General features: G+C 39.5%; 2 protein-coding genes and 1 pseudogene across 3 annotated transcripts; 1 reads left to right on the plus strand and 2 right to left on the minus strand.

The window, feature by feature from the left end:
* LOC111326813 (uncharacterized) overlaps positions 1–1,323 on the minus strand; it is a 1,639-nt pseudogene extending 316 nt beyond the window's left edge.
* A 4,334-nt stretch (positions 1,324–5,657) lies between these two features.
* Positions 5,658–7,707, minus strand: LOC111326791 (dynein light chain Tctex-type protein 2B). 2 transcript variants are annotated; one of them, XM_022930861.2, is made up of 2 exons: positions 6,768–7,707; positions 5,658–6,292 (listed from the first exon to the last, which is right to left on the minus strand). In XM_022930861.2, the coding sequence occupies exons 1-2, from the start codon at positions 7,291–7,293 to the stop codon at positions 6,282–6,284; spliced, it is 537 nt and encodes a 178-aa protein (XP_022786596.2). In that variant the 5' UTR covers positions 7,294–7,707; the 3' UTR covers positions 5,658–6,281. The 2 variants fall into 2 exon arrangements, with proteins under 2 accessions (XP_022786596.2, XP_088594128.1); XM_088738002.1 differs by having other exon boundaries at positions 5,658–7,701.
* Positions 7,708–10,653: 2,946 nt separating this feature from the next.
* Positions 10,654–12,360, plus strand: LOC111326792 (dynein light chain Tctex-type 5-B). Its single transcript, XM_022930862.2, has one exon. It carries the CDS (start codon positions 11,030–11,032, stop codon positions 11,591–11,593), a length of 564 nt encoding a protein of 187 aa, XP_022786597.2. The 5' UTR covers positions 10,654–11,029; the 3' UTR covers positions 11,594–12,360.
* Positions 12,361–12,500: the final 140 nt, after the last annotated feature.

Below are 12,500 nucleotides of genomic sequence, written 5' to 3' on the forward strand. Positions count from 1 at the left end.
TTCAACTAAAACAACAATTACATCTGAAAGTGTTTCTTTGTAAACAATAACTACTTATTTGTTATTTTTTCCAATAACGCCATCAAAGCTTTTGACTGCTGCATCATCATCATCTGAGAGTTGAGTAACTGCTGTTGGCTTTGTTGCTGTTGCTGCTGCATGACTTTCAGCATGTCTTTTTGTTGCTGTTGCATTTGCATTTGCTGTACCCTCAAGACCTCCATTTTCTATCTCTCGAGTGTTTGATGCTCCATCCTCATCTTTAGGTCTTCTGCTTTCAGTTGGTCACTTACTTTAGCTCTTTCAGCTAGGTATTCGATAGCATCCCCTCCACTTCTTCGTTGACGCTTCAGTTTATCATTGCTTTCATCAGCTGATGAGTCTCTTTTCTTCGTATCTGACAGCTTATCCATCGCTTTTAGTCTAACATCTTCCACCTTAGCCCGGTCGTATTGAAGTTTTTTACTACCTGTTCCCTGTGTTTCGTGTAATTCCGCTTCGCCACTTTCTTCCAACGCGATGATCGTATCCAATAGGTTTTCTAATTCCGTTGGCTCATCGGGAGTTCTACCAGTTGCTTTTTCCTCGGCTTGAAGTTTCTTCTTATGCTTGCAAACAAGAATCCCCACGTGGTCTCTAACTGATCGCTTATCAACTCTGAATTTCGGCACAGAGCAGTTGTTCAAGGTGTCTGCTATTTTTTCCCACATGCCGCTTCTTTATGTGGACCCTTTCTTAATTGTGTAGGGATTTACATTGACGACTTCTCTGCATAGGATGGTTTCATGGTCATATGTCCAAAACATTACTGAACTAAAGGAAGGTATGAAAACATACAAATTTTCATAAAATTAAATTAAATTGAATCGGATTCAAGTTTAAATGTGCTAGTTTAGCGGCCGATGAACGCAATAAATCGAGAAATGCAACAGTACAAGAGACGAGGAAAGTATGCAGAAGACTCCTGCGTTCACTAGTTGCAGTTATAGCTCGTGACTAACTTGGAAGCCTTGCTCGAAGGTGCTGCCATTTGATAAGCTTCATACACCTAAAAGAAATTAAAAAAAAAAAAAAAAATCAAAATTCTTCCATCTCTGCGATCTAAAATGTCGCCAGAAATTACGTGCAATGATCCTGGATTGCTAATTTTTTATGTTTAGAGGAATAGATCATCATTTAATTTAAGCACTGGAAGAAATACTCACGTTTCGTACATAACGTCAAAATTGCCAAAACCACGTTCTCGACGTGACGTGTTGCCGTCAGGACGACGGTGTGAGCATGCACAATATGTCACCTCTTTGAAAATTTACTTCCGGTCGCGTCTTAAAGCCGTCGCGTGTCGGATGAGTTTGGGTTTTGGTCGAGGGTCGAGAGTAGAGGGTAAAATGTCGAGGGTCGAGGGTAAAATGTCGAGGGTCCGAGAAAAATGTCGAGGGTCCATAAAAAACTAAAAATCGTAAATTTGAAAAAAATTAAATGTCGTGAAATGTCAGAGGAAACTCAGAAATTACATATGGATAAATTCCAGACATGTTGTGACTTATTGTTTTTGTATACTTTCACGCCTCATTTACACAGCTTCCACAAATGCACCCGCAACCGCAAATAAATAGATGCCGGCTGATCGAGGTCAAGGTTAACTTTGTGGAAAGCGTGACTAAGCAAATTCGTCCATCGAAATATGGTTTTCTCTTAAGCGCCTAAATCTCGCAGTTTCTGGGTTTCCATCCACCGTGAAGGCATAACCAAAAAACTCGAACTGAGGAACAGCAAATAAAAAATGATTTCGCAACAAGAGATGCACTAACGGAGGGGCTTTTAGCAACGTCTGACAATAGATTGACAAGAAAAACGTACAAATTTTTGTTGTTTCAGTATTTCTTTTATTTTTATCGATGGTATGTTTGAAGATTTGTTGTCTCCGAATGCGAAAATATCAAACTTTTCCGAATAAATAATTTTCGTTTGTGAGTTAACGTTTACAATACGGATCAATGTTACTATAAGTAGCGTCGGCCGATATGGCCGACGCTACTTATAGTAACATTGACCGAGTGTCGACCAAGTGTCGGCCAAGTGTCGGTCAAATATCGACCGACTGTCTACCGATATGTCGACAGACTATCGGCCGACATTTATCGGTCGACATATCGACCGACATGGCGACCGACATGGCGACCGACATGGCGACCGACATGGCGACCGACATGTCGACCGACATGTCGGTCGACAGTAGATCGACAGTCGGTCGATAGTCGGTCGACAGTCGGTCGGTAGTCGGTCGACAGTCGGTCGATAGTCGGAAAATAGTCGGTCGACATGTCGGTCGATATGTCGACCGATAAATGTCGGCCGATAGTCTGTCGACATATCGGTAGACAGTCGGTCGATATTTGACCGACACTTGGCCGACACTTGGTCGACACTCGGTCGACACTTGGCCGATGCTTCACCGATACTTCACTGACACTTAATCATATACCTGAAAGTTTTTGCCTTCAAATCAAATTTTTCAATACCGACACTGCAACAATACACAATCACACGAGCGACGTTCAAACTATATTTACCGATAAAGTTCAGACACTTGACCGATAGACTGCCGACACTCGGCTGATAGACCACCGACACTTGACCGATATTCCACCGACACTTATTGACCGATATTCCACCGACACTTATTGACCGATATTCCACCGAGACACGACACTCCATCTGTCGGTCGACAGTCGGTGGACATATCGACCGACATGTTGACCAACTATCTTCCGACTATCGACCGACTATCGACCGATTATCGACCGAACTGTCGACCGACTATCGACCAACTGTCGACTGACTGTCGACCGATATGTCGGTCGCTCGGTCACCATGTCAGTCGCCATGTCGGCCGACATTACCTATAGTAAAATTGATCCTACAATACTAAGTGTATGAGCCGGAACAAAAGTTTCTCAAACATGACATAACATCGAAAAGATATATTCCTGTCGTGCGCTAATGGAGAGGCTTTTAGCAACGTCTGACAAAAGATTGACAAGAAAAACAAATGTTTGATTTTTTGTAATTTTTTAATTTTTTAAATATAGACTAGTGAGCAGCACTTCTGCGAACTGTAGTTGTAAAACTTCTTTTATTTTCCTACGCGTTTTGTCTACCGCTATCTACTGCGAGGATCGTGCATCATACGTATCTAATACCGCAGTTCAAAATATATGAACTTCATATATTTCATTCTATCTGATTTATCACTTTCACGGGTTTATTACGAATCAACTTAACGACCTGCTCCCAGTTGGCTTGTTAGCTCAATTGGTAGAGCGCTGCACTAGTATCGCAGAGGTCAGTGGTTCGAATCCCGTATAGGCCTGATTTTTTTCAGGTCTGATTTTCGCTATTGCTTAAATAGCGCTATCTACTGCGAGGATCGTGCATCATACGTATATAACGCAATCTTTGACCAGTCAGAGTGCGCGCATCTCTGTAATCGCTGGAGGGATGTTCTAATTCTTTTTGTGACATTACAAAAAGGAGCCTGATTTTCATTTTTAATACCTCTTTAACGAAACAGGCTCCCGGCGAATTGATACCAAAAGATAAAAAAAGCTTGATTTCATTGAAAACACTAATTGTCATCATTTATACCGTTTGTTTCCTGGTTTATATAGTTTCTTCTATGACTGAAATAAATTTCCTGGGACTTTAAGCTGGCAAGAGACCAAGTGAACAGTTGCCTTCCTCGTTTGCAAACAGCCTTCATTTTGAGTCAATTTACAAACTTGAATAACTCTACTGTTACCGTAACAAAACTGAAATTGAAATCAAACTGATTGTTTTTTTGGCGAAAAGCCGGTTCTTACACGAGACCTAAAAGAGAAAAAATGTATGTGCTGTTTAATGTTCAAGTTCATACTTAATTAATTCGTGAGAAAATTTGATTTTTAAATGAAGCCAGAAAAGAATCTTGGTCGCAACTTTGGGGTCTTTAAGCTACATTTGGGATGCTTTCTACCTTTGCTTTAGAGCGATGTGTACACTGTCACGCACACGCCATGTTACACTTGTCCTCCTGGATCTCTTCAAAGCCATCAAACTATTCACTTATATTACGAGGAGAGATGTTCTCAAATGGACTATTAACTTAACTGCTAAGGACGCCTGTTGATTGAATCGACTCTAACAATAATGGCAGATAATTAAAAATGTATTGTAGTCAAACTGAGTGAAGCGTACCCCTCAGGATTACATTAATGATTTGATTATTTGAATATTGAACCCGCTAATCGTTTTAGGAGTGCAATAACGAATTGACTATTTGAACATGGAACCCGCTAACCGTTTCAAGAATGCAATAATGAATTGATTATTAGAATATTGAACCCGATAGCCGTATTCGTTTTGAAAAGGCGCGGATCATTGTTCAAATTAGAAGTCCATTTCTGATTGGATTATGCGAACACGTGATGATGGATCGGAACTATTTCAACATGGCGTCAGACATGGCGGGAACGGTGAGTTCGAGTGTTGTGTAGAACTTCTTTTAAATGTTGTAAATGGAATGTTATCGAGAGCTTTTTTCGCCTATTTACATCTTGACGAACTTGTAGAAATTCTTGCGTGTATTCATGGTCGAAAAAAATAGTTTACGGGCGAAGCCATCGCAAGACTTTTTTTATTTCGTTAATATTTGTGATCGACTGTTTTCGCAGTATTTTTACAGTGCAGTTTGTTCATTTTCAGGATTCCTCGTCAAATAGAACAATCTTATTGGACTTCAGAAATGGACTTCTAATTTGAACAATGATCCGCGCCTTTTCAGAACGGATACTGCTAGGGGGTTTAATATTCAATTAATCAATCCATTATTGCATTCGTGAAACGGCTAGCGGGTTCAATATCCAAATGATCAATTCATTAATGTAATCTTGGGGGATGCGCTTCACTTAGTTTGACTGTAATTACTTGACGACAACTCGTCCTATAAGAAGATTTGTCTAGGAATTAAACTTGACACTGGTCAAGCAACTTCCTAGCCAAGAATGATCCACTCACTAATTATATATCAATAAAGTAGGCTCTTGGTTGAGAACCAAGCATCAGGAAATGGTCACCGAAAAGAAAGTTCATTAAAGTATGTGACCTTTTTGGACTTTCTATCAACGATTTAGACAAATCAAGTTCGCCTTCGGCAAGGTGTTTTTTTTCCGATACGGGTCTCCTACCCTGTGAGTGACAAATGCCAAGACAAAATGAGAGTCCGTTCATTCTCATCAGCATATCTCTATATTTGCATCTCCATTGTTAGCAAAACCTTAAGAGGATTGAGAAACACTCTTAAACTGGAAAAATTTAACCCTCACATTTAAGAAGCCTAACACATCGAATATGTGATTTGTATTAAGTTTTCACTTCGAATTGTTTTTAATAAATTGTTAAGACCAACATCCATATATAACTAAAGCACAAGTACATATTAACAGATAAGGATTGTTTTCCCGGTGCGAAATAACACTTTGCCGCAGTTTGGGACAGTTTGAGTTGAACTTGACGAATTTAGTGGAAGTTTTTCAACCCAACCGCAATTACTTTTGATCTTTTCCAGTTTTGCCCCTCGTATATTGTTTTTGTTTTCTGTACAGAAATCAAAGTCGAGGTCTTCTTCAAATCACTAACATAAAACTTTAATTAGATCTCTGACTACTTGATTGAACCGGCCCAACCTAAAATTGTGTACAGAAGCCATTTTATTGCTTTATACCAATGCTACGTAATTGTTTTGAAATAATTAAATGTTTACACACTTCATGTACCGCGCACTGTCACACAATGCTAAACTTATCTTTGCTCACCGTTTCCATGGAGATCGCACGTTTATGTCGGCGGCAATAAAACTATGAAGCACGAACAATACTTCAATTGAGTCCTCACCAATAATTTCATAAACAGTATCTTGGAGATTGATAAGAACCAAACCTGAACACTTTAACACACAGATATCTTGAGAAGTACGACAAACATGATAACCAACGAATGATAACATGCAAATTCCCAACCCTTCTTCTAATCTTGAAATAAATATCATGAAAATCAATGGTTTACATTTTAATTTCTGTTTGTAGACCCCTCCGTTGGCCTTTTTTAATTTGTGTCTTTTGAAAACTAGCTTTTCTTGAAGTTAAGCGTAAGACATTGTGAGTGAAAATTCCAAGTCACGCCATGGATGAAGAACATTATTACATAACTTGGAACGGGAACGTGTCAACAATCACACTTTTCCTTCAAAAATACCCTAAGGGAGGAAATCAAAACGTTCTCAGTGATTCGCGAACTTGTAGTCAACAAATAAACTAAAATTTTATAAGGAAATCTGAAATACTTTATCCTCATTATCAAAGTGCTTTTGAATCTCACCGGGAGAGCGTGATCCGATCTTTCCAAGCTCATTGGAAACCAGTTAAATCGTTTAAAATTTATAAACGGGTTGTTACTTGAAATTTTCAAATAGCTTAAAAAGGCTCTCGTGTAGCATTTTCAAAATTTGCTCTGTTTCATCTACTAAATTACCTATTGTTATAAATAAAAGCTTAAATAAAAAGCCCCAAACAAGATATCTTCTAACAACAGAGGAAACTTAATCATCCCAACAGAAGCACTTAAGCAGTAATAAAATCATTGAGCCTTTTTTAGTATCACACATGTGATAAAAAACTATATCTATTCGCGATAAATTCCAAACACTGCGGCTGAAGCAAAGAGATCATTACCACAAAACGATGATGATGCCACGCGATCGGTTTCGACATCCCACAGGCACCGGCTCGCCACACGTACTCCTTGGTTATTCAATTGTCCTATGGTCACGACACAAACAAGTTTAAACCTTTCAAAACCAAGCACCTTGACTTTGTCCTTGATTTCGTCTGTGATGCTGGGTAGCAAGCTCTTACATTTTTCAGGATCGTAAGGAAGCTCTTTAAGGTGGCTTTCCAAGACGCTGTCTATGACGTCTTTGACATCCTTACAGCGAAATCGCTTGTCTGCATCAGGACGTAGTTTGTATGTATTAGCAATCTTTCCAGCCAGTTGATGCGAAAGCTCGGTTTGGCCGGCTTGATGTGATCTGGGATACAAACTCATGGATTTTCGCCTGGTCGCTGCGTTGGTCCTAGAAGTTGCTGACAGCGTATGAATCTGCCTGGCGACTGGCTCTTGTATGTTTAGTGTTGCCGGTTTGTTCTGAACATCCGCCGTCACAGAGCTTCGTCGACTGGAGACTTCACTGGCAGGCATGTCAAAACGCACTTCCTGTCTTTAAAGATAAATCACTGGACCTGAACAATGAACAGTTATTGTCAGAGTATCGATCCGGCCTATTTTATCTCAGGTTTCAGTTCTGCTCACGTTTTGGTGATTCAGTGACCGACGAGTTAAGTGACTTTTACTTTGTTTGGCTTCATTTTAATCCACGTGTTAATGTATGTGTTCATTATTTCCGCCCGGCTTTGTCTAGAACAATGGCGAGTGTTAATTTACTCCTACTTATTTTATCGCAATTACTTGTCACCTTCACCAATGGAGTTCTTTCAGCTAAAGAGATGTTAATTTGGTAAACAGCTGTTAGCAAAGACAAGACTAACGCATAGAAAATGCAGATTGCTGACAAGTGCGCCCATCTCTACCAGAGGACAGAAGCAAAATGGTCCTTGATTTGCTCATTTCCAATGCTGAGTCCAAAATAACGAAATAATCTCCTTAATGAGTTCAATAAGATATTTAAATTCTTATGGATATGTTATTATGTTGGTCTGCACTGTCATTTTTGTCTGATTGGTTGGATGACTCGGCATATGGCGTGTGTGATTCACTTGCACCCGTCATGTCATCAGAGTTTATAGTCCAGTTTTGCAGAGAAGGTTTTCACCCTGCTAATGTTCTGAACCAAAGAAGACATTATTTAAAAGAAGACATTGTTTAAAAGTGACTTGTTAGTTGTCTTCAACCTTAAATTAAAATCGCCACATCTTTCCGAGGCGTTTGTTTACATGCTCGATTGACAAACGCTAAAAAAGGTAAAAAAAAAACAAAAAAAAAAAAAAAATAAGAACGAGAAGAGCAGATCCAAGACTGAGGCAATTAATTTTAAAATTTAACATCGACTGATGCTTGGGCATAGGGTAGCCGCCTTATAAGTTTGAAGGGAGCTGAGGCTGATTAGAAGGAAAAAATTAACGTGGCCACGTTTCACCATAACTCGTAATTGTACAGATCGACATGTTCAATAACGTACCAAACTCTCCGTTGTCACCTGGTGAACAGCTTTTATTATACGTGTTCGAGGTCCGAAGTGTAGTAACAGACCACGTTTTCCTATTTGATTTATGCATCTGGGACTTACATCAAAAAGACAATAGCGAGGGTTGGTGGCCTATCCAGCCGATGCTCAAGAAAGCCACAAGGGTTTTCAAATGCCAAATATGAAGGTATGCAGCTCTCTTTACGGCGTGTCTTTTATTTGAATGAATACAATGCTCAGGTTAATATCATTACCAGAGTAAGAGTAGATGCACATCTAGAAAGTTTGTTGTATAATAAATATGGCGCCATGTAGACCTTTTATTAGGCTGACTGTTTATGTACAATTTTTCACCTTGCCTCACGTGGACCCTGAACGATTCCTAGGGCTATCGCTTTCTACTGAGGGTTACCTGTAAATACCTGTACCTATTGAGAAGAAAAACTTTTCCTTCTTTTTTTTTTCTAGTCAGAACGAGAAACCATGTGACAACTTCGAAAAACACGAGTTATTCATACTCCCTTCTTTTTCCTTTAAGTTTTTGCAAGAAAGTCGAATGAGGTCAGGGTGGGAGGACTTTTTCCGGACCGGCTCACTTAACCCGTTCGGCCCTGCACACGCCAGCTTTCACTATGGTTTTTAATGGAATTGTGCGCGCGGGGCCGTACGCGTCATGTGATAAAATGCATTGTTATACAGCTGGCAGTGCCTGTGGCCAATGTGAAGTGAATCCTGTGTTCGGATTGACTACTGGAACGGGCAAGAAGAGGGCCATCTCGGCCGCTCGGGATTGGCCGCTTTGATCCCGCGCAGGAAAACTAGTGCGTGCAGCAGACTTGCAATGTTCCTAGCTTTTGGACAATGTCGGTGATGATGTCGTAAATAGCGGCAGAAGACAGTCAACACCAAAGGAAACATAAACGACCTTCGTGGGTTTAGCGTGCAACAAACACAGATAACTTTCTTTCCCGACTCTCGGAATAAACAAGTCAATCTTGATTCTTATTAAAGCGAAATCTTTTTGCTATATAATAAATCCCTTATTAAGCAAGCTTGTTCGGGCAAGATGGCTGGATATTAGCCTCGTTTCTTTTTTCGCGTTTTTATGGACCTCGATTTCGTCTCGCTCCCTAAAAGCCAAAAAAGGAACTCGTCTAATATCCAGCCATCTTGACCTCACACTTGGTTAATGACGCAAATATAGTTCCGGATGATTCACGGCAGAAAACTAAACTAGTTGTTGTTTCCTTGCCGAATTGCCAACTCGCATATCTGGAAAACCAGGAAAACCCGCGGAAATGTTCTCTTTCTTCGGCATTATAAGTTCTGTGAACCTAAGTTCTGTGAATCATAAGTCCAGTGAACCACGTGCTTATCGTTTCTGGATTAAACACTCAAGAACTTTGGCTCAAGTTTAGACTGACATACCTCATACATTTAGAGGAGGATCGATTTTGATGATATTTCTTGTAAATAAACACGCTATCATATGATTTTTTTAAAGATGCCTTTTACAAAGGCAAACGAATGTGGCTTATAGACGTTTCACACCTAACGCCGATGGGTATAATAATACATAATCGCAGGAAGAAATGATAAGGGTGGAAAATCCGGAATTTTCGTTTATTAAATTGTGCCCAATTAAGTTGTTTGTTCAGGAAATACTGTCCAACATGAAAACGATTTTTCAGCAAAAAACGATATCGGTCTTTTTTTTTTTCTTGGTTTACCTATATAAGTTTGATTTGCAACGCTAGACAGAAGTAAGAACCGAATTGAACCAAGTCCAAAGCTGTCCTCAAATTCCCCCTTGGGTCAAGAAATATGATGCGCATTTGTTTTTCTCCATATTTTTGGGTCAAGCTGTAAGCTGAGCTTTACACTACAAAACAAAAAATCTTAGTAAGAAAGCTTCTTTTCGTTTATGGAAACAGTTGCCTCCTGAGATAAAAGAGGTAAGTTACGCCGTTTCAAGACACTTATAACGTCATCTGTAACTTGGGTCGAAATTTTTCAGCACATGTGAGCAGGATTTGAAGCTATTTGGAATTCATTTCGTGACTCTATTTTGAAATTTTCATGATCCACAACCTGATCGTTACAAAGAGTTCCATCGCTTTAGTGGTTGTACAACGCACTGACTGACGAGGATTTGGGAGAGGGGGAGAAGAGGTTGGTTTGGGTAAATTACTGTTAAGCAACTAGGATTCATTTGTAATTTTCAAGTATTGTAAAGTTTTTGTAAATAATTACATAATTCAGCCTTTGGCCGGCTGCGATGCAGTTTTGATAAACTATCTATCTATCTATCTATCTATCTATCTATCTATCTATCGATAATATGGAGGCCAAGTAAGTATGAAGCAGCAACTATTGACTATGCCGGCAACTCTTCAGTTAAGTCACGGGTCGTCGGTCATGAATATCTTGGCACTGCTATCTAGAGGGATTATTGTAATTCTATTAAATAAGGTGTGCCGGGAACTTTCATATCAATTCAGAGAGGCTCTATGAAATAGTTCGGTTGCTGACGTCTTTGTACGGTGTAGCGCGCATAATTAAGCTCTGGCAAATGTTCACAGCATTGATATGATATTTATAACTGAGCTCAAAAAGCTGAACAAAGGCAAACGGTGTTAGCTAAACAAGGATTCGCACGTAAGCTCATAAAGGCAAGCAGCTTGTTTTTGAATTTGTTTTTGCAGAACAGTCGACACTACTGAGTTTGAAATAATGAGTGTTTCTACAGCAGTTAGAAGAAGATCGGTGACACTCAGTTCCGTGGAGCCATTCTTAAGGAAGCAAAAAAGAGATCGTCTGCGTACAACGAGCATTAATTCCATCGCATCTGGAATTGCGAGCTCAGTGGAACGACAACGATCCTCGACATGGCATGGCGCGGAAGAAGAATCAAGCGGCCTGAGTTTGGGTAGTTCATCATCACCACATGACATCGCCGATTTGAAAGATTTCCAGGATGAACTGGAATCACAAGAAGTCATCAAGCATATTTTAAAAGAAGAGTTGGAAAACTCTCTAACGGATTGCGACTACGATAGCCAGCGATGCGTTTCTCAGTGTGCAAATATTAGCCAAGCAGTTGAGTTGAGAGTCAAGGAAATTATTCCCTCGGAGACCAAAGTGGTGGCGGTGGTGTACATCGGTGAGATTCGGGATCAGGGTCTTGAAATAACCAGCCAGTGCTTATGGGATCCTGAAACTGACAATTTCGTAACTGCAAGCTTTAGGAGTAAAACATTGTTTGCCGTTTGTACTGCTTTTACGGTTCACTTCTGAAGCATGCCATATTGCGGCATTACTTTTTAGGATTAAGTATCTACAGAGTCCTAATTTAGTTTTATAGCGAAGAGTTAACCAAAGAAACCTTGATATCTAAGGTTCATAAGACAAGGCCGGTCGTCAGAATAAAGATCTATGAAACAATCCATCAAAAGTTTGCATGTATATGTCGCACGCGACGGCCGGCCTTGAAATAAGAGAGTAAACATAATTGTTTATAATGATTTCCGAAAATCATTATTTTCACTGATGTTATTCGGAACAATTACGTAATATTTTCTCCTTTCAGATTACATTATAAGTAGTTACCCCACAGTTGTGACCTATTCGAATATTTAGAGGCTTGTAACAGACTCGCAACTACTTTTTCCGTCGTCTACTCTATGTTCATCAGCGAAAAGGTCAGTGTTATTATTCATATCTACTTTACAATGTTGTGATTCATTGACTGGTATGAACATTGTCGCCGGCATGACTGCATGGTCATTAAGCAAGTCTAACCATTGTTATTCGCTTCAACAACTTAGACAAGGAAAAACGTAGACAGATCAGATAAAAACATTTGAATCATAAATTGTATTCATATTGCCAACACAAGGGAAAGGTATTAAATAAAAGTAAACAATATTTATGCCATCCAAACATTGTTGTGCAACCCACAAATCAAGTGTCCTTCACAACACAATACCTAGCTAATGTTTTGTCTTTGTATGAGCAAATCTGAAGAATCTTTTGTTTATCATAATAAATCATTTAAAGCTTTACTTCCCATGAAATAGACAAAAAACTGACGGGAATGAAGAGCATGAGTGTCTCCAGTGATCATTTTCAATGACTATAGGTCAGACAAGTATAAGAAATGGTTTTAATGAGCTTCAGTCTATATGAAAACTAACACTTAACA

The sequence above is a fragment of the Stylophora pistillata genome, chromosome 11 (assembly GCF_964205215.1).
Source record: "Stylophora pistillata chromosome 11, jaStyPist1.2, whole genome shotgun sequence".
Taxonomy (NCBI): domain Eukaryota; kingdom Metazoa; phylum Cnidaria; class Anthozoa; order Scleractinia; family Pocilloporidae; genus Stylophora; species Stylophora pistillata.